At 39.4% G+C, this 27,802-nt stretch overlaps 1 protein-coding gene across 1 annotated transcript in view; it reads right to left on the bottom strand.

Moving 5' to 3' along the window:
• The window catches only part of LOC117489344 (cadherin-22-like), a 74,568-nt gene that overhangs the window by 7,659 nt on the left and 39,107 nt on the right, over window positions 1-27,802 (bottom strand). The window contains exons 7-10 of the mRNA XM_034138560.1: window positions 25,272-25,408; window positions 16,556-16,677; window positions 3,763-3,880; window positions 56-205 (exon numbers count right to left, since the gene is read on the bottom strand). Of these exons, the coding sequence (XP_033994451.1) occupies window positions 56-205; window positions 3,763-3,880; window positions 16,556-16,677; window positions 25,272-25,408 (527 nt within the window). The remainder of the gene's footprint in view (window positions 1-55; window positions 206-3,762; window positions 3,881-16,555; window positions 16,678-25,271; window positions 25,409-27,802) is intronic.

Genomic DNA, 27,802 nt, shown 5'->3' with positions numbered 1-27,802 from the left:
GTGCTGATGAAGGTGACAGTGATGATAATGTTAATAATGATGCAGTGGCTCTCACCTGGGTCGCAGCCGCAGACATGAATGGTCAGGGTGCCTGTGGAGCTGAGGGAGGGAGGCCCGCTGTCTACCACCAGGATAGGCAGGAAGTATACATTCTGCTCATGGCGGTTAAAGCCTGACCGCTGGGTCCGGATTCCAGCTGTGTTGTCTGGGTGGGCGGTGTGTGTGTGTGTGTGTGTGTGTGTGTGTGTGTGTGTGTGTGTGTGTGTGTGTGTGTGTGTGTGTGTGTGTGTGTGTGTGTGTGTGTGTGTGTGTGTGTGTGTGTGTGTGTGTGTGTGTGTGTTGGGGGTAGGGGATAAGAGAAACAAGGAGAATTACACATGAGCAACTTAATATTTGAAAAACAAACTCTGCTCACTGATGCTTGGTTTCATCTGCAGTTGGATTGATCATACTCCATGTAGCGAGAGCTTGAATTTTTTTTTTTTCATTTGAACTCGACACTGTACTTATAGAAGTAAACACATATAACAGCAGGACAGTTGTTTATATAGGCCTATTTATCCATACTATAGTAAAAGGGTCAATATAAAAAAAAGCACTATCCTTGTCTTCTTCTGAATAAATCATTAGCCAAAATGCATGCTTCAAGGACTTTAGACAAAGGGTGGCACGATTATCACGTACATCTCGGGGTAGAATGATTTCACTGGGGAAGACTGCTTTTGTGCTATTAACATTTATCATTTTTTTTTTCTTTATAAAAAACAGGAGAGAAAATGAGTGAGAGAGCCACTGTTTGAAATTAAACTTCACCATTGTGTATATGAGCTTTCTCCCGGAGACATAGATAAATGTAGCACAGAAAACAGGAGGAGGCTTTGACAAATAGACTCAGAAGCTTTGTGAGTAGACTTGCCGATACCAAGCCATCCATCTCCCAGAGCATATATCACCGTTATCCATGTCGCCCTAAAGCTCCTCTGGCAAATGTAGAACAATCTTCATATTACTGTTTATGTGCGCGAACGGTACGCCCATGACTATGTCCTTTTGACTTTTAAACAGCACTCTCCTCATCGGCTGTCTTCTTTAAAAAAACATCTCTAAATACATATAATCTAAGGCATCTTGTGTAGTTTGCCATTAAAACCAATTTTCTAAACCAATTTTTGGAAGTCCAAAGAAACATATGCTTGTAGTGAAGTGAACTGGATAACAAGTCATTTTAACAACACTACAAATGGCAGAGTGATGACCCTAGTGGGAGACGGATATTGTCTAAAAAGGTCAAACCTAAAATAAAAAGAGTCAACAGCCATTCTAGTGGATCTGTGAGTCTGTACTTCGGCACAGTGGTGCTTTGTGCTAAAGTCAAATGTCAGCATGCTAACACCAACAATGCTACCATGCTGATGTCTAGCAGGTGTTATGTTTTCCATGCTCACCATCTAAGTTCAGCATACTGATATTTGCTGATTAGCAATAAACACAAAGTATGGCTGAGGCAGATGAGAATGTCATTAGTGTTTCAGGTGTTTGATTTTAGAACAATTTATTGAAACCAGTGACATTTTGAGCTAATGGTGATGCTGAAAGAAATGTCAGTGGATCACCAAAGTCATTTGCATTCATCCTCCGAGGAAGCTTCACATTTTTACACATTTTAATGGCAATCCATCGAATAACTGTTGAGATATTTTCTTCACTAACAAAGAGTAGGACTGACAAACAGCCCGAAACTGCCATCATGGAGCCACGTCTCTTGCACGACTAAAAGGAAATGCTTGTTTAATGTTAGAGAAAATAGAAATGTTGTTCTTTAGTGGACACGCTTGAAACTGACCTTAAGCTGTCACATTAGATTTACATTTACAGGCAGCAAGCAGAGAGAACAAATACAGCCATACAAGCCGAAGAAATACGCTATAACAGCCTAGAGAAGCCGTTGTATAACGTTAACATTGCCATTAACTCTTTATAAAATTGGCTGACATTAGCATATGTTCTCTGACTGACCAACCCACAGAAAGAAATAAACCCAAAAACGTTCACAATATTGAAAACAGAAGTACAAATAATGTGCTATAAAGTTTCAGTTGATATGGGACTATCTGGGTAACATGATGTCAGTTTGTCACATAACAGCACACTTTTTTTGGTAAAGATGAGGTTTTGCGCTACATACTGCCAGCAACGACCTAAAAGAGTTTAGCAACATGGGGGGAAACCTAAAAAACAACCTTTTCATCATTGTATGTCAAGGCTTGGAGACAGAACGCAATGTGAGGCCATGATGGGGAAAATAAGAAGTGACAGATTGAAAGTGACAGGTTGACAAATGTGTCAATGAAAAGAGACACCACTGTGGAAAAAGAGGGGTGGGAGGATCAAAAGTACGTGCAGGGTTTTGTTTGTCTTCACCAGAATATATACAGGGGTCTGCCTTGGTGTTTGTTTTCAAGAGTACATATATCTTTGGTACACACAAGACAAGTGTGTACACATCCACCCACCCACACCCACAAACACCACACCCACAATATATATACACACACACACACACACACACACACACACACACACACACACACACACACACACACACACACACACACACAAAAACACACACACACCATATATAAAAACAGAGAAAAAAGGACATTGATGGACTGTTGTAGTGTGTTTATATGTATTTATGCATGTGTGCGAATTTATGAGAGAAAAAAGGGCCAGAGGGTCATACCAATTCCTGCCACTCTATGCATATGTACAGTATGTGTGTACTTTAAACAATGTGTGTATCTTTTCACATGGATGTAAGTGGCAGTGCTGCGGGCCTTGCTGCCGTCACGCTGTGACATTTCCCTTGCTAGGGCTGCTCCCCTGACATTTTCCTGGTGTCAGATCAATCTTGATTTAGCCAGATGTCACATTCACTTTGCTACACATCTATAAACGGGGGATTTGCAAGTGCGTTTGCAAAAACACAGACAAGCATGAAAAAACTCATCTTCCTGACAAAGCAGACTCATCACGGGGGAGCACTGTGATTGTAATGTTTTCTTACATTGTGTAGACACGTGTAAATGTTGTGTTTTCACAGAATGCAATTTTCATTATGACACTTGAGAAAATTATGTAAGCTGTTCACATTCTATTCAAGAGGAATCAAGATGCTGTGTTAAACTGTTCAAAAGTGATACTACATTAATACAAAACATAGACCTGCTTAGACCAAAAAGCTATTTGAAAAATGTGTCTGATAATAAGTTGAATGATAAATAAAAAAACGAAACTTTTTTAGCATTTACTTTTAGAAAGCCTCCTGTGATTGTTAAAATCGTTTGGTAGTGTATTCTTTCAGGTGTCTTACTTTAAAACAGCAACCATCTGGCATCTCAATGAACTGTGACATTGTCAAAGTACACTTTTAGAGCTGCAGTCTTTCAAACAAACTCCATTTTTCTTAAAGGTCTACATTTGGAAAATACCCTCAATCATTTTACCAAACTCTCATAATGCCAATCACTCAGGGAAATAGAAATCTATAAGAACGTCAACACAATCTCGAGCACTTGTCAGTCAAGCATTGTCTTCCTTTACCTTTGCACATTTAAATCGTGTGCACAGCCACTAAAACATATAGCAACCAGTCTTACAGATTCTTACTTGTATGTATGGATGTTGACATTCATACCATAAAAATCAGATACCCAAATATGCTTCTTTACCAATAAACCATAAGGTTCTTTGCGCTCTCACCTTTGACATCCCATAAGGTGAAGTGTCGATTGCTGGAGCCTTCAGGGGCCAGGGTAAAGTAGAAGCGATGTCCAGATTGTGGCTCGTCTTTATCTACCACACTGATAGTGTGAATTAGCTAAGAGAAGAGAAGCACAGAAAGAAAAGAAACAGAGGTTAGATCATATCCTCAGATTCATTCAATGGAAACAAAATAATGAATACGAAAAGCACTTTAAACTTTCCATTTCAAATGCCTCTTTTATGAGGCAGGAAGTGAGTCTGAGTAAGTGTACTTGGATGCAACAGACTCTGAAGGCTTCCTGTGAAAGTGCAGTTCAAAGGGGCTACAGTCACAAAGAGATAAACATGTCTTCCTCCAGAAAGTTGACACAGCAACATGAAACAAATGTCTTAATGTTAGAAGTAAAAAACGCTCATAAAATGCATGCATTCAAACAGTAAAAGGAGGATATATTGTGTTGGGCTGGCATATGTTTTTGCTCTAAGAAAGAGCAAAGACTAGGTGCAAATGTGCAGAGAAAGAGAAAGAAAGATCTGCAACTAAGTGAGGGTCTAGTAGTCCTATCTAATGTCATATAATAATAGTGATCCACGTTCAAAGATACAACTCAAGTGTGATCCAATTTTCAGAACTCTGTGTGGATACAATAAGGTGAGATATGATTCACTGTGATCTGAACAGACATCAAACAACCCCTGGAGATCCTTTCACATTAACACAGGCCTCTCAGTGACAATCCCTCCTCCTCCAGGTCTATGAATCTGTAGCAAGCATCAAACCAAAAGCTGATAAATGATAGTTTCACATCCCATCTCTCAGCTCTGTTTCTGCTCTGCTGCCACACATTTCTTATTATTTTGATTCAACTCATCTTTGTTTACTGCACACTCCAACTTAAAGCAAGCCCTTATTGCCTATATTGAGTATTGTCTTTTGGTAAGAGATGAATGGGGGAAACAAAACCAAACAAAGTCTACTCAGCATAAAAGTTGAAGACATTTAGGGAAATTATTTTTCACTAACGACCGTTACGAGAGCTGACATTGCACACCTAGAGCACTGGAGTAATGGTACCTGTAATTGTTGGAGGTATATTTATTTTCGAAGATGCAATGCTTCAAAGAAGTTAGTTTATCTTATGCCATTTATCTTCATTTACCTGCGCTGGTCTGCATGCATGGGCATACTGCTCTCAGAATGAGGTGTGGTTTGGCACTAATGTTTTGACACCCATGAATAATAAAATAACTAAGATGCCGTTTACACGAGGACAAAACGGGTTGTATCTGCTACTTTTCTCTCGCGTATAGCCCGTTCGTTCACACGAGGCCGACACGTTAACGCGGAAACGGACCCCGCAAACGATAATGGGTCCCAAGGTGGATAGATCTGCAAACGGAACGCTCTGGGGGGCAAACGGCTCCGTGTGTACGCCCTATACGATCATTTTCTGATAACGATGAAATAGCCCCGCCTCCCTCTCCCCACCTCTCCTGCTCAGAGATCAGCTGCTGGGCTGTCAGAAGAGGGGGAGGAAAAGAGAGGCTCCGTTTATTATTCTTATATTATTATATAGAGTCGTTATCAATTTGTTTTAAAGCTCAATAAATAACAAAGAAGACCTTTGACCGGCACTTTTCTAATGTTGTCCGGAAGATTTAAACTTTAACGGACATGTTAACGGAAACTCTGCCGCACGGTCCCCTCGTCCCTTGGAAGAGGCGGAGAGGTGGGTGTTTTTCATCTGCTGGTGGACTACCGGAGAGATTTACAGCAGGAGCACACGCCGTCCACTGCGGAGAATAAACAGAAGGGCAACCATGGCAACCATGCTCCGGGGTCTTCTTCGCTGCTTTTGGTGTATTTTGTGGCGGCAGCAGCGCCACTTACAGGCCCGGCATATGTACTACAGCGTTTCCAGCGGGTCGAGCGGTCTCGTGTGAACGGACACGTTAATTGAGCCGAATGCATGTGAACGGAAGACATTTTTGAAAACGAATTCGGTGCGTAAACGCAAACGTACCCGTTTCGTCCTCGTGTAAATGGGGCCTAAATGAAACCCCTTTGCTTCTTGAAACGTACTTTGCACCTAAATTGTGTGCCATTAAACTACACAAAGTGGATTTTGACATGCCCGTAGAGCAGCCATTACACTGAAATTATGTTTTCTATGAATAACCATCCCTCCCAAAAGCAAGAAAAACCATCATATTTTATAAATGAATAGCAATCTGGACAATGGGTATGATTTCAGATTTGTTATATAATTTAGTTCTGTCTCTATCAACTTTTGTAGGAATACAGGCTGTTATTCCTGGTTCCTTTCCATGTGTTTCTGTGTGCTTCTCGAGTGCTCATATTGCAACACGCTAAGGAAGAATCAAGTGATTCACCCTGAAATCATGCCGTAGCATTTTGTAATTACAAAGTAAGCCATATTATCCCAAACAACCTCCCTGAGCTCTGGGTATGACTAAGCCTCTTCTATGTCAGGGATGCAACATCAATGCTGAGGAGCTTTTTATTGTGAAGGTACAATCGAGGCCCCGGAAGTGTGCTCGGCAGTATCTTAGTCACAGTAATGCATGGGCTCGGGATCATCATTCAGAGTTGTGTGCATTGCTACAAATGAATGAGGCTGTCTTGCACAGGCAGGCAACCTGAGCCTTTAAAGTTGCACAATAAAGCAGATGTCTTCATGTGCCAGAAGGGTATGGATTATATCTACAGTATTGCAGTTTGAATAATCAATTTGCAAGTGGATGAGAAATGAGAGACACATGTTTCTGAAAAGGACAAGCGTAAGAGTGAAATGCTTTGGAGAAGATAAATGCAAAGGACAAATATTCATAGGAAAAGAAAATCACAGTGATGAATAGAAAGGGCAGGTTTAACATTTTACAAGTATCCTGCCCCATAAAGAAGAGACTGCTCTTGGAACAGCTGAGTAATGGTTTGATAGATTTCCCTTGATCTTATCTGACACCGTGCGTTTTTTGTAAGATCTCGTAAAGAAATACCAGCAATCGAACACCCTGCTTCAATCATTCTGATAAACGCCTCAAAGTAATAGTCCTTCGGGTTGTTTATCATGTAAGTTGTTGTGGATCCATAACAGTGTGTTTCTGTGAGAGAAAAATAGGTATGGAAGACTCCGCTTATAGTCTTTAACACCATGAACAACTCTGATATTTTTCTACAGAAATAAAAAGGCTGGAGCTAAAACGTTGCAACAAACATTTCAAACATTTCCTTTCTCAGAAAATGTACCTTCCATACACATTTTGTATATTCATGTTTTATTAAATACACATGTTATGATGGAAATCTCCCTGAGCCTGTGTAGCTATAATTTGTGTAGCAATAATTTGTTAAGACCTCTAAATGCAGCTCATTGAAGAATATTCATTGAGTTGATTATAAAGGAATGTATATTAAATATTCAGAGGATATCGCTTTTGTCGAGAGACCTCTCTGTAGAATAAGGCAAATAGGAAAAACTGACTGTGTGTGCAATAGAAGCAATAATATTGATACTAGTAAAATAGTGGGATGAACAAATACAGGAGCTTTGAAAATGTGTTAGACAGAAAGGAAAATAAAGTTATAAAGTCAGTGTCAATACTAAGCTTTTTTCAACTATTGCGTTATTGATAAAGTGACATTGCCATCTGTGCTACTTGTCTGCTGCTTTTTGATAGACAACACAACAGCAGTAAGGTGTATGTAGTACACAGCAGATTTTCGGGATAAAAAGAGGGACACAAGGAAAAAAAGAGTGCAAACTTGTTAAAACTTACAATAAATTAGTGTTTTAAAGGAATAGTTCCAAAATAAAAAAAAGTTTAAAAAAATCGATACTCGATACAATAAATCATAACCACCTGCAAAACTGCTGTCGCTTTGGCTCAGCTTAGCACAAATAATTAAAACATAAACAGTTAGCCTGGCTCTGTTCAACATATTCAAAATGAGCCTAGTAGCCCCTTTAAAGCTCACATATTAACATGCTAATGTTGTTTGTTTGATTCTTAAAAAACAACAATACATTTCTGTAAAGAACTTGTAAATATTAGACTTTAGTTTGTGTACGAATTAGAATTAAATAGAACATGCCATGTTAATTTCTGGTCTCAGCTGCCACCATATAAGAACAGCAGTTCATTTTCTCCCATCCGGATGTACAATGACCAGTGTGTAGTACCACATTCCACTACTTGTTCTGGCTCTAATGATATATTACCAGCAGAATGTACAATGTCACAAGAACTGCCACAATGCTGCGAGACTCATTTAAGACTTAAAAACACATGATATAGTAAGTCTTGTTTCATTATTTCAAATATCACACCACACAACTTCACAGTGATCTATGAAGAATCCCACTGTGTGCGCTGTGTGTCAAAGCAGGCATGGTCTTATCTTCTCATCATTCTTTGGAGCCCTTTCAGCTTTATTTCAGTCTAAAGGTATGGCAATAATGAGCAAAAGAGATGACACTTAAAGCACATTTTATTTTATCAGCTGAGAGATGAATCTACTCATTTCTTTGAAGAAGTAGTGAAGATGCATTAAGTGAGTTGAGATCTGCGTCCTGTGACTGTGCCCTCAGCAGGGGGACTCTCAGGCTGCCTCTCGGGGTGAGTGCAAACTGCTGAGGGAGAGACAGAAAGTGAAGCGAGAGAGGGAAATGCGAGGAGCAGAGCAAGCGTGTGGGAGTTTATCGAGCAGCTAGCGAAGCTCCCTCAAGCACAATCACCTAATTAGATTTCTATCTAGCAGTCCCCTTCCCTGACCCCCTTAAATCTCTTGCATCTCTGGAAAGCTAGGAGGGGAGACTTTCCCAAAAGTGCATCTCATCTGCACTGGAGGTGTCTAAAAGGTCAAGGTTGTGAGAGGGAGGAGGCTTACTCATTTGAAGCAGATATCAACCATTTCAACAGAGGTAATTAATAAATAAATAAACAAACACACGACTACTTAAAATGCGCTGAGAAAGGTTCATCTTGGAAGCCTGGAACACACTATAAGCATCTTAGGTGTGTGTTCAAACACATCCATTATTTGTAGTTGTTAAAAGCGTCCTCATGGTGTACAGTGGAGCATTAAATGTCTCAATGCATTGCTCCGAACATGATTCCATTACAGGACAACATAGTGGCTGCTTTTATATGTTTGGGGGCCACAGCCATAGGATTTAAGCTAAAATCTTTGAGGCAGCAATATGCATTATATGTTTGATTCATTTGAAGGACATTCAAATTCAAAACATGTTATACTCATGTATTACACTGACATGTTAATCAGTTAGCATACATGTAGCTATTTAGTCTGGATCGAATAGACAAATGATATACAGCAGAGTAATGAGTATATTTTAGGGTTCTACTATATTTGGGTCTGAAGCTAGCCACATTTTATGCAGTTAATCTGAAACTGTTGTTACCAGAAAAAAAAAGAATATAAACTGTGTTCTGCAGAAATATTACAGAAATGTTTCTTGATTAAAACAATATGTTTGCATGATTGACAAAGGCATAAGTTGGATGAGGTTGTTATTACGCCTGTACAGGTTTAGAAAAATAAATCTGCTGGTATTGGCTATACTTTCTTGAGTTTGAGTTTCTCTCTTAATGTTTTGATCCATATCAGAAAATCCTCCTGTGTGACCTTTTGGACAGCACTGATAAACCTGGAACCAATCAAACAAGACATCAGAAGGTCCGTCTAAAGCACCTCAAGCGTTTTGCTGTAGACATTGATATGAGCAGGGTGAAACTAGCAAAATATTCCATGAAACAGTGAATATTGCAGTGTCTCTCTCTCTGCTGCTTCTGATTCAACATTGAGAGACAACAAGGAAGAACAGATGACTCACTCTCCTCAGTCTCCTACTCATGAAATACTGTCTGGCAAAACTGTGGGTGTGTCTGGCTTTTTTTCTTTGTCTGGGTTGGTTTGCTACTTCTTTTATTTTCTTCTATTGTGCTATATGTATGCATTTACATGTTTGTTTTAGTCGTTTTTCCGTATGTCCATGAGGTTAATACGAGTTGCGCTCACGTGAATGCAATGTGACGTGTGTGTTCAAGACAGGCCTAACATTTAGCTATTTCTAACTGCCTCTCCCAGGGGTTGGAAGTCGGCGGTGACGTGGTCAAACTGAGGTGATCTGTCGCAGTGACCCACTCGGCCAGCTGTAAGACAGCAAGGCAGAGCTGACATGCCTCTGTTTCCTCAGGCCATACTAAGTATTGTACCCAGCCTTTTCTCTGCACACATGGCACTATATGATATCTGTCCCTTTGCATTCAGTCACATAAATACCACAAGGTGGGTGAGGAAAGGGCTGAGAGGCGTAGATTGTGTTCGTGTGTCATTCAGTACAGTGCAGCCGATTGGGAAACAGGCTAATCTCACACTAAAATATACTATTTTGTCTTGTCTAATATATGGCTGAAAGATCCTACTTTAGTTAAACTGCATCAGATCACTCTAGGCTCACTGAGACATTGAGTTTTGAGCACAGTGATCTGTGTGGCACTTACAGTACATGTACATACATTTGGGGAAGGGTTCTGTTGGTTGTGAGGGCTAAAGGATACATTGCATCAATTAGGGTTCTCAAAATGACATGGGCAGTATGAGAGAGTTTTAAGGTCAGCAATAACCATGAGGTTATGCTTATTAGACATTATTACATGGTTTAGTTGAATACTCGATTCAGATTGGTCAATTCAGAACACGTGACACGTTGTTAATCCAGAACAGACAGAGCGCTGTCAAGGATTTATTGACCGTTGTTAAGGACGCTCACATCTGCACAAACAAGTCCGTTCGATTTAACTGTATACAGTTTGGCCGAAAAGCAAACTGCATGCAGTTCATGCCGATCTAGATCCCTCCGCTTCGCGTCGGGCTCCTGATCAGCCTGTCCGTGTTCTTTTCCCCATAATGACCGCGTCGCTGCACATTATCCCTTACATAACTCGCCTCCCATCAAATCCTAAGAAGATTCCAAACACATGAACACATTTCCACCAATGCATCTTTATATAAAAATCAAAACTACCAAAATAAGTGACTGATAGGTTTGGACCTATGTTTTAATTGATAGCAAAGCAAAGTGTAAATCCAATATGTATTTACTGTGTGACCTTTTCTTTGCATTTATCTCTTCTAATGCCTTAATGTCATTTTTTTTCTTTCTCTTTTCCTCTCTGTACATCTATATGCATAACACCCCTGAAAGACCCTGCTAAAAAAAGGTGAGAAGCTATTTAACACTTTGTGTCATAGCCCTGGCCTGAACCCTGTCCCCAAGAAAAAGCTTCTTAGCCTTTGTCACCCAATGTTTTTATTTACTTCTCTTGCCAACCCTTCATCCTCCCTCCACAAGCATTCTCCATTTAAACACAAACAAAATAGGTTGCTTTGCCAACTCTCAAATGGGATCAAAACCAGCCACAGTTAAAAGGCTTAGGTTAATCTGATTTTCTCTGTGGTTCCACCAAAAGCTAGACCTGAGTCAGGGAGCTGACACTCAATGAACAAGACTGGATGATAACACGGTGCACAACAGGAGACAAAGGAACGCTCCTCATTAGCTAAGTAAACCGGGGGTTGATCTGACGTATTAAGAGTGTGACAAGCAAATATGTGTGTGTACAGCATGTGTGTGGGTGTGTGCATGCTTGTCTTGATTTCATTATAGCATGCGTCAGCACAGGGACAGGCATGTACTGTATTATTGTGTTTATGATTGAGTTTGTGGTAAACAGAAGCTGATTCGGTTGAAAAAGAAAGACAAGATGGATGCATTGATGGTTATGTGCAGAAAGATTTACAGATGGTAGGTGCGTCCAGACAATGTCTGTATTAAAACAGCGTTTGGTCCCCACAATGTCATATATACAGACATACACACACATACACACAGATCCAAAATAACACAACACATAGACTGGCTGACCTGTGTTTTCACAGAATTTGTCACATCAGTAAACAATAATGAATAAAAAGACCCTAAACTGATGAAAACAACACATATATGGCTTGTTCCACTGACAGCTTGATTGAACGATTTAGTTATAAAATAAATGACTGTTTGCTTATAATTAGCCAAAATCAAGTATTGCTATCAATCAAGGGATACTCATAATGCCTCACGGATGGGTTTGAGCTGATTTGCAATGGCGACAAAGGAAAAGACCACTCTTTTGAGAAAAGCATACAATCTCCAGCCAAACAATTTGACAGTTGAGTCAGTTGAACGATAACAGGTGTGCTGTTTTTCTTTAATTAAAATTGCCAGTGTCGCAGGCCTATAAAGAAGGTGAGACATAAGGATGTGTCGGTCGCGAACGAGCCAGCTCAAAGAGCCGGCTCTATTAAGTGAACGACGGGAGCCGGCTCGCGTCCGCGAACGAGCCATTTTTTGTTGTTGTTGTTTTTTGTTAAGTAATACAAGACAGAATGATACGATGATCTCCACGCTACGGGTGCTCCGTGCATGCATGCATGCATGCAGTGACATGTAATATCCAAGGATTAGAGACTGTTGGATGCTGCTGTTTTGAGGGTAATTTCTACTTTTGAATACTTCAGTACTAAGGATGTATTGAATCATTTAAGTGATATATTTGTACACATGTAAATCATTAGTCAAAACAGGGCAACATTTGATTGAATTACAAAACGTATATGTGGTAAAATTAAGAGGTGTTTGGGAGCCGAAAGAGCCGGCTCTTCTTGGTGAGCCGAGCCAAATGATCCGGCTCACTAAAAAGAGCCGGAATTCCCATCACTAGACGACAAACAAAGCAGCAACAACCCTCGCTATGGTTTTATTTTCACAGAGGCCAGATGAGGTGAGCAAGGGGCTCTGAGTCCAGAGGCGTCTGTGTGAGGCAGAGCTCTTTGACGTCTATTCCAGGTGAAAGACAAATTGACTTAATTACGCCTATTTCCAAGAGCTGTTGCCCTGTCCAAGTTTCAAAATTGATTAACAACATTCTAGAGAGCTGAAACAAAATTGAGGTTCATTTTACAAGCAAACATCTGTTGGTAGATGTTTATATCATGGTCTCCTCCTTTGGCAGCTTATTTTACTGCATAAATAAGTACATCCTTGGAGGCAGTAGAAAATCAAAGTGTTTCAACATATCAAGCAACAGCCTCTGCCTCTACAGAACCCTTCGTCTTTTACTTCTGAATGTATATTGTAAGAGAACACCAGCAAAATAACTCTCAAAAGTGGGGTACCTTATTCTAATATTAACCTACACTTTTAAAAAGTTATTGTTTTATGTATGATTGTATAATTGACACTTCCAAGCAAAAAAGGTCTAAACATGTAGTATTTCCAGCATTGTTTGTTATGGTTAGCTTTGGAAATTGAGAATTGGATTGTAGTTTAATCATTACATACAGGCACCACACAAGTACATTTAGTGTCTACGTTTTTCCCATCCTAGTATTCGTAGCAGCACCTGGCAGTAACTACAGTATACAGTGCCCCAGGAGCAGCGTGGGGGAAAAAAATACAATATATTTGCATGTGTATTGGCTAAGGTGTGTGTGATTTTGTGACAGATATTTTAGAAGCTGCAGAGGCAGAATGAGAAGAGGAAAATATGGAATGATTTATCAATGGCAATGATTCACAAAGACATCATCTTGCTTGTTCCGAATCCCCGGACCAGTGCAAGTGATAGCTTGAATATCGGATGTGGCCAAATTGCTCTGGTCGGACACTTGATAAACAACTTGATTACCTCTCAAGTGCTTACACTTACACAAGTGCTTACACTATTTTGATTCAAAATGTCAGTTATTGATTCAGTAACTTCGAACTGTATTTTGTTTACGAGACCATTTTTTGTGTCAGTCCTGTGTATCCTGTCTTTACCTAAACCTGTATGGGTCTCGCTTGGATGGAAAGGTAGAACATGATCTACGGGTAATTAATTCAAGGGATTTGCTCATTCAATTCTCTCTTTGAGTTGGACAACAACAGATTGACAAAAATAATTTTCTTTTTACAATCACCCGCTCACGGCACCAGCGTAGACACAGCAAATCAACGGAGCAAAATCTTTTCTTCACACCACTCAATCCACTTTTCAACGGTAAAATGCCTGACAATAACTAGAGAAAAGTGTTTTTTTTATATTGTTCTGAAAATAACATGGAGGAGAAAATTGTTTCCCCCATGCCCCCCCATTGGTACCCCAGGGTGAACATAAGCATTAAAAAAACCTTTGACCCAAGGCAAACACATTTCATTCCATCTCGGCAGCCAACTCCAACTGAGCATCTCACAAAAAGAGACTGTACAGAGAAAATAAAATAAACAGATATTGTCAGATGTTCCGGTCATTTCATGGTAACTCACAGAATACAGAAAAACAGAGAGGGAGATGGACATACAGTGTTGCTAGATAGACAGACATACAGATCTAAAGCTGAATGTCATTTTCTCCTGTGTGTACTTTGGAATCCCTTTTTTGGTTTGTAATTACACTGTGAAATATTTTTGCTGCATTTGTCTCTAATGACAGCATTAAAAACCCTTTATTTTACAATGCTGGGAGCCAGCAATGATCTTTTTGCTGGAAGACTAATCAGCTCTGTGTGATTAGGAGCTGAAGGTTAATGTGGGCTCTTGCAGATGGGAGAGAAAGTGAGGTGGGAGTGAGGGAGATGAGACCAGACAATGTTCTAGAAAGGCGCAGGCATGCGGCGTAGCGGAGGCACAGGGGGGCTATAAGTGGTTAAGAGTCTGTGGATCAAGGGGAGGAGAGGCCTGAGCCTCATTACACATGTAAATGCAGCTTCCAGCATGGAGGCCCCACTTTAAAGCCTTGCTTTTTTAATTATTTCTTTGCTCTGCACATGATAATTGGGTTTAACTCAGCCCAAGGCCTGTTGACTGTGTTAGGAGAATAAAACACCCTAATGACTTTGTCCATTTTTAATGGTGATCAGTGGAAAGACCTGGCTTCCTACTGGATTGCAAATGACCGTGGCATCACCTTTTGTTTTCATTTTTTAAACAGACTCCCACTGTTTGACTGGTGCTGGGTAATGATGCAACATTTATTTGTTTGCCATTTAAGAATTCATGTTTATCTGTGTTAACTGCTCTCTCACATTTGTTTGAAATGGTGTCATCTCTCGCAAATTATGTTAAGTTTATTTAAGTGTTTTTGTCTTTGTCTTGTGACTTTCCCCTTTATTTAGATTAGTAACCTTCCCTCTCGTTTCAGATATTCTGACCTCCCTTCCTTGTGTGTCTCCCACTCCTGTGATTGTCGACCCTGCCCCTGATTGTTTCCACCTGTTCTCCATTACCTTGTGTATTTATTGTCCTCGTCTCCCTTTGTCCTGTGCCAGTTCGTTTCGTTCTTTGTGACAAACAACCAGCGTTATCTTGCCAGGAATACTCCCAAGCAGAGCTTCGAGCCACGTCTTGTTTAAGTATCGTTTGTCATTTATGCTCCCAGTGTTTTTCCTCATTAAGAGTGATTTTGTTGTGTTACTGTTTTTCCTCATTAAGAGTGATTTAGTTTTTTGCACCGTTGTTGAGCTTTGGTTTGAATAAACCCTTTTTTGTTTAATCCTGTGTGAGTCGTGCATTTGAGTTCAAACCCGTTTACTCAGTCGTAACAAATGGTTTTAAAAAGATCAGCAGAGAAACACCATAAGCAGACTGCATGTGTTTCACTGTAGCTTTCGTGACTGCAGATTTGTCATGAAGAGCGTGTTAAAAAGCATGACAAAATGGTTTTTTGGCAGAGATAATAGTCATACAATTTCTGGATCTATAAAATGTGAATTTCCCAAGTCAATTCGATTTAGTTTTTACAACAACAGTGCTGACTTAGATCAGAACTCCAATACGGAAATATGAGAAATATTAATCCTCATGACTTTTATTCTGCATTCAGCATGAAAAAGAAAGAGCAAATTCATATATTTTTTGGAAACGGGAAGTTTGTTTCTGGCTCTCTTTCTGACACTCTACGGCAAATTATACCTTTGCTCAAAAGCTGAGTTTTTCATTTCCTTCAGTACAAAGTGTCAGATAGATCACAGAAGAGAAGTACTGAAAGGTAGCAGTTATATGCTGTATCAATGCGATGGCACAGATATCACAATTTAAACTTGTGATACTGTCGTATAGGTATATTCTGCCATTATTACTGACATTTTATCTTCAAACTTTTCTTTCTGGCAGTTCTGCCTTTTACTAGTTTACGGTTTTTACATTTGAATGACAACACATTTATTTATGTTCCCATTTGTATGTTAAATAAGCTCAGACCCAATTTTATTGTTTTGTTTCTCACACATCATTGAAATCTTTGTTAACTCTTCAGTCTTTTCGCATATCCTCATGAATTATTGCAGATAAGTATGTGGCAATAATTCACACCGCACAGAATTGATGTTTCACTTACATGTTCTGTCATGGTGTCGTAACATCTGGGACACATTAATGTCTAAATCAAGAATAATGCAGATTGCAGGAAGATACTACACATTCCCAATCATTCACAAATGATAAATGACAAAGCAGGCTAATAATTTAACTTGAGATGAATCAGCCTTAAGACAACATGTGTTTTTTTGGAATCAAGAAGGGCTAAGAATATGACTGTTATTGTAATAATTTCTCTGTGTATTTTAACTTCCATGATTATTGCATTTTTTCTACATCATTCCGACTTGTACTAATTCACATCTTAATATGACATGTACACATTCTAAATTAGGGAAACTCACCTGTCCTGGTTTGGCATCTTCACATATGGAGGCTTCGTACGGTGTGGCCAGTTCAGGAGGATTGTCATTTACATCCAGAATCCGAATACTCACTGCTGAGTGAGACGCCATGGTGTGGTTTTCTACAGGAGAGATGAAAAGGAAATGCATCAACAACATCTGTCCAGACATGTTTTAATAGCGTCAAGAGCTGTGGCAGAAATGTTTCTTAGCTGCTGCTATGTGCTGGTAGAGACCACTGTAGAGGTGTAGAAGTCCATGGACAAGACCCTTAATACTATTCTTGTCTGCCTTCAGTATGACTGAAACAACACTGAGATGGATGCAATTTCCCACAAGAAAGCAGACATTTGGTTTGGAATTGTGGCTGAGTGCTGATGGGTTTTAATCTAATGCCTCGACAAATTGCACCCATTACCTGAAAAACACTTTGTGGCACCATCGAGCGACATGGAAATGGTACCAGAGATCCCATGTTTGTCTCTAGGTCCTCACTATCTGTTAATGACACTACAGTATATATAGCTGTTTAATAGTCTCAGTTAAAGAGCCACACCTCAGCATGATGATAATGACAAATAAACGCTTTTGACAAAATTGCAAATGTAGTGCTGCAATTTTATTTCTCATGCCATTTTCAACTAGATAAAACAAAAGGAATATCATTGTAATGCACTCAAGAGAATGTTCTTAATGGGCAAGATTGTAAACGTGGGAGTAGAGAGGATTATATAATTAGTACAATCAAAACCTACTTTACATTAGCTCCACTTCTCATTGAATCTTAATTCCCATTTGTAATCATATGATAATATCTGATGGAGTTTTCCTTTTACTTCTAAAACACCATATAGCTGTACTACAGGAGGGGGGCTAAGTGTGTGTGAGCTGCAGTGTGTGTATGTGAGAGGTGAGATAAAGAGAGAACATTAACTCAGTGTTAAATGAGAGATCTGGTTGCTTTAAATGATGGTCTGGATACCTTGCTGAATTAGAATACATAGCTTATGAATAAATCAGTATACACAGCTGTCAGCACCAAGTTCATGCACCCTACAGAAAATATAACAGCAGCCACTGACAATTATCCACAGATGAAAAAACACATAAATCCTTGCAGTAAAATTAGATCAAGCGAATGAATTCATATAGTTGTAATCATGTGATAGTTTGGTGCAAATTAGATGAAATCTCTCATTCAACGAACTATGTAAGGTGATCCAGCGAATCATTTTCAATTTGAATCAATGCTTAGTTGTTATATGTACTCATTGCAAATAAAGTAAAAAATAAATCTCACAAACGTATGTGAGCTGGCAGTGCCCTACATCCAACTACCTTTGAAAACATCAATATTACTTTGAACCAAGATGTTCTACTCAGTATTTGCTACAATTTTAACCTCAGAAAGCTTAAACTAAATTCATAAACCAAAATTTAAGACAGCAAGTCTTTATACAAAACATCATGCATCATTCTAGATTTGCTTTCCCTATCACACAGGCAGACAGACTTTTGGAAATTCAACTACCAATTCAAATTTAGAGTAATCTTTTGCAGAATTAAGGGTAAACTCAATATAACAATTAATATACAGAAACATTATACAGTATCTCTGGTTTTGCAAACGTAAAATGAACAATTTCAATAGACAACACTTGAATACGTTTTAATAATACAAATACATGTATTGTTTACATTTTTGCTGAAGTTCATTAGAAAAAAAGTACAAATTGGTAACTTTATCAATTATTTATATTTTGTTGTTTCTCATAATTGCCGCTGGGTCTTCCAATGACCTTGACAACAGACAGATGTGCTAAACTTCTCCTTACAAAGTCGATGTATTCCCTTTGTTCTCAATAGTGACTTCTCCTCTAATTTGTGTCCTCACAGCAGTTTTTAAAATTATTGTTCCGTAAAGAAGACATTAGGGCTTAAAGGGTGACATGTTTGGAGGCGTGTTTGATTTAATTGATAAATCTCTTCCACACTCAGCCGTGGTAATTGCTGCTTCATGCCCCACCTCAGTTTCACCCAATTTCCTCTATGTAGTCACCATTTGGATTTTTCTGGCTCCAGCAATTTGTCAGAAGATAATGTCAAGGGTAGACTTAAGGCTTAAAACAAAACCACAGGAATTGATTCCTGTGGGTAAACTCAGAGGCATTGTAGCTGTTAGTTTATTAGGTATATGAACAGGAAAGCTAACATTCAGGTTAGATAGGAAAAATGTACAGGACAGCGGGGCAAAGCGATAATTATCAGACTTTTGCGGGCAAATTCTGAAGCTCTCTCCCTCTTTCTCGTCACATAGTTCTGTCCAACAGTGGCACAGAAGCTTATGAGAATTCTGGTCTCAACTAAACGCATAATCCTCACATCAATGCAGCATTTTAATTGACTGTGCATTTATGTTCTTGCTGCTCTGGCAGAAAAGCAGCGCAAGATATTTCATCTCTTCTTCCTCTAATTTTGTCTTCACATTATGCTGCTGTCCCCTCTGTGCCAGAATAAAAACCAACAATCATCAGATGTAACACATTTTATATTTGAATTCCCAGAATTGAAAACAGATGAAACAATATGAGAAAGCCCCGCCTCTACCCACCCCAATCTCCCTCCATGGAAAAAAAAAAAAAGAGTTATTTTTTGAGACAGGTTCATTCATCTGGACCAAGTGGTGGTGTGCTAAATCTGTCTTCAGATACAGAAGGGAAAAAAAGGATTTCAACAGATTATTGGCATGCTCTGCATCTCTGTGGCACTCACCAGCTGTTGCAAATCTTTAAGAATGACTGTGTAGTAGATCTCTTAGGCACTGCATTACACTGACATAACTTCAGCGAAGACAGATAGAGGATGTGAGTGTTCGTGCATGTCTTTGCACATGTGTGTGCTTGCATGCGTGGGTGTGTGTCAGGACTCTCATGTTCATGTGACCTAACGGCTCATCTTCTCTTCTGGAGGACACAGTTTGGTCTGAAATGTCACTTTTGTCATGAAGGGAAATTGAGGAAAGAAATGTTCACAACAGTGTCTGCTTTTGGTCTCTTTACTGAGCCAGAAGCCTGGTCACGTAGGCACAGAGGCTACAAAGTATTAGTGTTATTTTTCTTCAGTTGCACTGTTGCAATATTACAAAAACTCACCATTGTACAACTTAAAGTTATAACTGATTTTGTGTGTTTAAGAACTGTCAGCTGTAAATGCTTTGAATAATTGCCAATAGTCTCTAAAATGGTTAAAGGTCCCATGCCATGGCCATTTCTACTGATCATAATTCCATTGTTGAGGTCTACTAGAATAGATTTACATTTTTCAATGTTCCAAAATCACGTTGGTTTTATCATACAGCATCTCTGTATAGTATGTGTATTCACTCTCTGTCCTACACGCCTTGTTGGAGCTCCTACACCCCCCTCCCTATGAGCCCACTGTGCTCTGATTGGTCAGCTCGCCCACTCTGTTCTGATGAGTCCACCACCGTTACAGCGGAACATCAGTGTTTATGTTAGAATGGCGTTAGCAACCAGAAAATGACACCAGTAATGACAAACAGATCATAATGCTGCGTGGGGTCTGGGTGCCGTGTTGGCGGGACGTTGCGGGGCTCGCTGCTCCGCCCTTTGAGGATCGAGGAGCGGACAGTGTGAGCTGGATTACTGGTGTCGTTTCCTGGTTGCTGCGTGGGGTCTGCGAGACAGTGAGACACCGCGGAACTCAGCCTGAGCACACACACACACTCACAGTGTGTGTGTGTGTGTGTGTGTGTGTGTGTGTGTGTGTGTGTGTGTGTGTGTGGGTGTGTGTGTGTGTGTGTGTGTGTGTGTGTGTGTGTGTGTGTGTGTGTGTGTGTGTGTGTGTGTGTGTGTGCGGAAATCCGCAGATTTGGACCAGTGGCGAGCCGTGACTTTTATACCTAGGAAAATAGGGTATAAAAGTCACGGCACCCATTTAGAGGGAAGATATGATCGGTCAATTGTACTGTCATTTGACATTACTCTCTCATTGAGTTACTGTAGCGGGCCCTCTGTGAATTTACAGCAGGACCACCAATCAGCTCCTGTCTTCACAGTAACTCACAGAGAAAAGCTTCTTTCATTTAACCCTTCACATTCCAACAGAAACTGAACAGGCAGATTCGAAGGATTTATTTCTTTGGAAATGTTATTTTAAATACAATTAAATCAAGTTATTTTGGTAAAACTAATGAAAAATATAACTAAACAAATATTTAAAAAAAATATATTTAAAAAAAATATATTTAAAAAAAATGACGGCTCGCCACTGATTTGGACCAATCCGCCGTTACGTCACTATGACCGTTACGTCACTAGGACCACCAACGAGGCGTTCTGGGGCAGCATAGACAGGTATTTTCAATGGTTTTCACTCAAGCTAACTGATTCAGGTGCTGATCCAGATAGAGACAGCCACACATTTCCATTACATTATACAGCTGAAAAAAAGGAAAATAAGTTTAACCTCAATACAGATTTTGCATGCAACTGGGAATGAACACATACCAAGGATATTACAGACATGCTTCTAAATGCATACGTTTTTCTTCTGTAATGTGCCAGCTGCTTGTCATTCAGTAACATGTCAAAATACCATTCAAGGATGAAGAAAAGCAATCAATAACCGCACAAAACCTAGGGTTTAAAACAACTCTAATAAATTCCAATAGGATCTCCCATCTGCACTAACTGAAACACGGTTACACAAAACGCTATATGAAAAGCTATCTCTCCCTCTGAGATATCCACACAGTCCAGATAAGTCATACGTTAGTGGACTCTTGGTTCACTGATGTCAAGACATCCCGTGTAATATAATACAATACCTTTTTGTCAACATCACTTGTCTAGAACTGGATGCTGCTGTCAGAGCTTCAATTTCTAAAAAGGAAATCGGTAAACATAACCTCACAGTCTCTCTGCCAAAACACTCTGCTGGTGAAGACTGTAGAAGAAGAGGCTCCATCATCTGATCATTGATTGTGGTGCATTTGCAAAAAGGTGCAATCCGAGTTTAGAAAACGTGTGTAATGCTTCTACTCAAGATTCAAGAAAATGGGAGATTTTGGTGTTAGTCTATTTTATATCCTTCCAGTCACATGAAACTTTGATTTCCTGCTGACTGCAGATAGATAGATACCACATCGACAACATTAGCAAGTAAAAAAAGTTATTTTAACTACAATAGTCAGAAATGTAATTGCATCATCACGTTATTATTCAAATAATGAATTGAACATGCTACCTTTAGATCAAATGCATCATCTTGAAAGTCTTACTCTTCGACTAACTGGAGAGATGCACAGTTTCAGGTTTCATAATAACTAATAGTTATCATGCAATTGTGATCACAAGTGAGGTTTGAATCATCGTGCAGAGATGATGAAGCAAAAAAAGGTTCCCTTCATTTTCATCCCACCTAAGACTGCTACTCTACAAGACACATCAATACAACTCTCTGGCCACTATATTGTATTTGCTATGAAAGGTGAATACAAATACGAATGACAACCTTTCAAATCTAGGAAAACACAACACATCAAATAACTGTTTAAGTATTCAGGATCTCCTCCTTCAGCGCAGCTACCCCGACAGAAAGGATACTTCAGTAATTATATAACAGGACAGACAAACAGTACACATCCGCCAGGTCACAGCCTCTGGTCCCTGATTACACATTATTATGTCTTCCCACTCTTGTTCACAGATGTGCTTTGCACTACAATAATATAATGCATCCATCCAAGCAGGGCACTTTAAACACTCTCTGGTGCATCATTTACAAAAGTATAATAGCATCTCCTGTTTTGTGCTTTACAAAATGTCATCTCATTTTGAATGTGACCCAAGTATTGTACTCCACATAAAGGAAAAGTTGTTTTTTTTCCTTTCTTCTTTAGATGAATTTTCTTTAGCATTTTCCAAGTGTGGTTGAAAAGAGACACTTATCTCAGTGTGTGTGTGATTCATTTGGAGTCAGAGACAATAATGTTCTAAAGGTATAAAAACCAAACCGCATGCATTTGATGACAGCAGGTAAGAAAAGTTATGCTGTAGAAAACGTCTGTTCCCTTCAAAAGTGCAAGAGATAAAGACTTTCCAACTACTTCGGTGTCTTTTTGCCCTCGGGTGATGCTCTTTTTTTCCACCTACCTGTCTGGGGGAAAAAAAAAGCGGTTTTGCAAGGCGATATCATATCAGTTCTCGAAAATTATATGTCACTCTAACTTACCCTGATACTTTTCTATGGAGAAGACTGTCAGGAAGTAAGAGTACCGCGGCTAGTGACAGTGCGGTTAAATGCTCCTCCTGTACTCGGGGGGGTTCTGTGTTCTTTAGAAGGGAGACAAGTGCTATACAGATGAAAGGCTGTTTCCTCATATTTTACTGTGACAATGTTTTCAGGAAGAGATGCCAGTAGATGCTACTATTAATTGGGTGAATTTGAAGGCAGGCGGGGTGTGCAGGTGTGTGAATGGTGTTGGCATTTATTTGCACTTGAACTAAAACATGTTTTACTTGGTGCACATGCTGGGGTAATTGACATTCAGGATATTTCTCGCAGTTTTGCAGCCGGGGTTAATCCTCGGGCACAGACTTCTCGCATTGTCAGAAAGCAGTTGTCACTTGTCTAATACTTATACGGTAGCAATACAAGAGTTCAAAGGTCAGTAATGGACTGGGGGAATAATTAAGGGCCACAAAATTCGAGCTTTAACAATGTCCTCAGACAAGTTGACCTTGTGTCTCTCCAGCCTTAATGAGCAGAGGGACTCAACAAAAAAACAGGAACAAAATCATTATGGAGAAAATGAAGTCCTGTCTTAAAACACTCTGTCGGCTCCTTCACAAGCCCCATCCCCCATCTATTCCCATCTCTCTTGTGGTCTCTTTTAGCTTTCTATGCCTGTCCTTGTTTTTTTCTTTCTGTCTCCTGCCTGCGTGTCTCCAGCTCTCAGGACTCTGTGAGCTAACTGGTGATAAAAGCGTTCTGAATGGGAATTGTGACGCCGTTGACCACTGACTCCATCTGTCCAAATGCTTTCTTGGAAGGAAATGTGAGAGGCTTTATCTATCAAGTGCAGGCATGTGTTTATCTCTGATATTGGGAGGGCTAGGGCTGTGTTAAATGTTCAATTAACATTAAAATGTGGCTATGACATAATGCCAAGCACAAAGAAGAGGAGCACAAAAGCCCAAATTGCCCTGGGAATTATAGCAACAACAAAAAGAAGAAGAAAAAAACACTCAGAAAGTCCAATGTTGTCTTTGTGTTTGTGTTGGGTGAGTCTGCTTGCTGTTCTGTTTTGGCTGTATTGATTATTCGAGTACTCACAGTCTGAGGGTATATGAGAGAGGAACAAACAGGACATTGAGGACATTTTAATATCTGCTTTGTTTATGTGCATTGTTTTCTTTCTACTTTCTCGTGTGCAATGGTGGTAACCAGTTAGATGTGGAATGCAATCTCCTCTGCTTTCACTGCAATCCCAAAATCACTTCATCTGAATGAGATTGAAAAAGCGGGGAACACCAGACCTCCTCCTCCTTTTCTCAAGTTTACTTCTAATGGTATAGTAATAACTTCCTAGCTCCCACAATTTATGACATTCTTCATTTCCGTTGCTTTTACAAAAGGACCCAATGAGAGGAAAACAATGTAAGCTCTTCGTTCATTTTCCGTCATGTGTTTGTCAGCTCTGAGACACGTGATAGAATGATGACGGGGTTTTATCAGAAAGATGGCACTGATGGCTAAGGACTTACGATGAGTGTTTCCATATGATAAGCCTCTGAAGCTGCACACACAGTGAATATATTTCACCCAAAAGTAAGGAAAATAATCTTGAAGTAGTGTATATATTAGTAATGCTTGTTAAATACATTTTTTTATTAAGACTGGCACATTAAAGTATGTAAAATGTGGTCTTACACAAATTAATTCCACTTAATATTGTACATTTCATTTTTTATTTAATGGTGTGGGCATTTTTTACGATTTATTAATCAATTTTCATCCCATGGCACTTTATCACATTATCTTGCTCTCGGATCAACATTTTGTTTTACAACAAAATCTAATGCATATTGAAGTGCTGTTCTACTACCGTACTAAGCCACAACACTTTTCAGCTGAAAATGTGCCAAAAGCTTTAGTAGCTAATGATCACAGCAGTTTGAGGATGTCTGTCACCCATTATCACACTGGTGGGAGTGAACAAATGTTGGGAGAATTCAACTCAAACACATTCTCCATCACTGGCAGGCTATGAGTGTCGGCAAAGCTTGCCAATAAGAGCAAAACCTTCTCGTTTAAAAAACGGAAGCTTGAACGAATAAAAGTGTTCTCCATCAGAGCAGTTTTAGATTACCCTTATCTAAGTTAGGTACATGTTTACTTAATGTAGCAGCCTTATTATCACAAAAATAACTAACTGTGATTGTGACAGCTTACGGCATAATGTCGAAATTTAATTAGTCGTTAATCTCATTCATTTTATTTTGTTGGTATCTTGATGGTTCATTGCTTTGAGGCTTTGTTTTGACATTTAGGAGTTAATTAAGCATTCTCGTTTAACTCTCATAAACTTGGGCAAGTTGAAAATGTCAACAGATAACAAAATCCCACTTATCGTAGCAGTATACAAATATACACAAGCGATAAGCACAGTCTGAAAAGGGAAGCAGTGTACCTGTTTCTACAGCCCTCACAGTGATATTGTGCCAGCCTGCGGTCTCTCTGTCCAAAACCTTCCTCAGTGTGATGGCACCCGAATCAGGATCAATATGAAAGATCATCTCCTGGTCTGTGGTCCGATCAATAGAGAACCTGTAACAATAATCACAAACAGATAAGATATAGATGTGAAGATCGAGAAGTAAGAGTAATGAGAGAGAGACTACTTTTACAGGAATCAACATTTTGCTGTGCTCTAAATGTTGAGTTTCTTTGTTCCTTAAAAGCTTAACACACCCTGGAAGAGTTCACTTATGTCTGCACTAAATAATAACGGCTCATACAGAAGGGAACAGGGTTAGAGTAATTATAATTAAATGGCATTTACTGGAGACTTGTCACCAATCCTGTGACCCTAATACCACAGGGTCCCTTCACTGCAAGCGACTAGAGTAACTCTTTCCTTGCCTATTCATAGTAAGAAAATAGTCATTACATTTTCATTGTGCTCTTTACAAAAAAAAGCGAGTGCATCTTTCCTTCTCGGGTGCATGGTTCTCGGTAAGGATGGGTGAGTCAACAGAATCTGCTGAAAGGTTTCTTTGTTCTTAGTTCCTCTCCCCACCGCACACACACACACAAAGACACAGACAGACACACACACACGAAGACAGCTGGCTGCCTTACTCATGCCCACATAAACCAAAAAAAAGTACCATGGGCATTATAAGCTCTTAAGGCTTCATGACAAACATGCCAGACAGCATTCTACTAAATTATAATAAAAGTCACATGTTTTGAATATAAAAGATATTTGAAGAGAACCATATGTTTTTTTCAAAGTCATGTGGGTGTAGAATTGCATTTGCATGTGTACTTAACTGTCGACATGAAACTGAATCCAGGAGGACTAATATTTCTTTCACTGCTTACTAGAAATCAGCTTTGGATCAAATGCCCTCAAGTTAATGTATGTTTGATTGCTCACATGAATAACTTGTTTTTAACCATGGCAGTGATCCACTCAGGGGCAAATTCACAAGTATTGCCTGACTTTAGCGGCAAATAAACCTGCATAAATAAGAGAAAAAATGAATATAACTCTCAAAGCACCTACGTACCCCTAACTGCGCTACCAAGCGAAAAGCGTCTCTTTGCTCCTGGGCTATTTGCACATATTTAAATGAAGTAATATGCATCGCTTGGTGCAAATTGGCCCTTTTCTAAGCAAATGAGCCTTAAGGCAAAAACGATCCACTTTACAAAGATCACCGCTTATAGCCCCATGCTGTTACAGTCAGATTATAAGTGTCCTCAGAGTAAGTGATAACAGAAGCACATTTAGTTATAATGGATGTCACACCCATACTTGTTAGTAGTCATGGCAACAATGATTGTAGACAGGCAAAAGCATCATGCTCCACACAGTTATGCATTTTTGAATGCAGTGACAGGATGAAATAAAACATATATACAAAAAGGCTTCTGTATATTTCATTCTTAAATGTACATAAATGAAGAAACAATAATAAATGGTTCATACATTCTATTTATTGGGATTTTTCTCTGCAAAAATAGAGCAGAATGCACTTCTTTGCAAAATTCATCAGCATGTTTTAAGGTTTCTTGGACCTTGAGACCGAGGCAGTAGGAACATTTATTGAGCATCTCTTGCAACAGTTACAAGCGGTCGCAATCCAGCCCATTTAATGAGGCAGTGAGTAGATTTGCATAGGACACATTTACTTGCCATATAAAATATGTCTCCAGTACAATACAATTATATTTCTTACTCTTTACAAAACTTCTAATCCTGCTTTAGAATGTCTTGGTTTAGCTTTCTTTCTTGTTCATTCAGTCCAGTCCTGTTTTCAATGATCATTTGCTTTCCAGTGCATGACTGTTTTGGTGGGATGAGAGTTGGGGGAAATCATCACAATGTCTTTAGTCTCTTAACAATCGTTTTGCACAAAAACAATGTGTTTCTCTCATACCACCAGAATCACAAAGCTCCTTCTTTCTTACAAAATCCACCCGCATCACAAAGAACAACGTTGGCTGCTTCAGAGTTGGGTTTCCACATCCCCAACATAGTCGCATGTAAGACCTTTAAACTGGAGGATAATTGTGTTATCTGTTTGTTTGTTTCAAAGAACATCTTTATACAACTTGACTGCCAGCTGTTTGACACCCTGCTTGCACCCTTGTTTTTCAAACATTCTTTGTTTTAGTTGTTACATGACTCATTCCTTTTTCAGCAGCTTGTTTTTATCGTTGCAGCAAGAACCTCTTAACACATATTTTGCACTAAAACATCGCCATTTAGGGAGCATAAATATGCATAGTTCACAGAAAGTCTGGCGCCTGAGGCCATGAGCCCACTAACTTTGCCCAGTAGATGGCTCCTAGCCAACCTTTCTCCCTCTCTTTCACAAACTCATCTATTCATTTACTCACGCACGCACACACATAAACACAGACACACTTATATATGCTTGCACACGTATCACGCGCGCATCTACCGGCTGCCAAGACAATGGTGAGCGA

Source organism: Trematomus bernacchii, unplaced genomic scaffold, assembly GCF_902827165.1.
Source record: "Trematomus bernacchii unplaced genomic scaffold, fTreBer1.1, whole genome shotgun sequence".
Lineage (NCBI taxonomy): Eukaryota > Metazoa > Chordata > Actinopteri > Perciformes > Nototheniidae > Trematomus > Trematomus bernacchii.
Note: the sequence above shows the minus strand (reverse complement) of the source record. Positions and strands in the feature narration are given on the sequence as shown.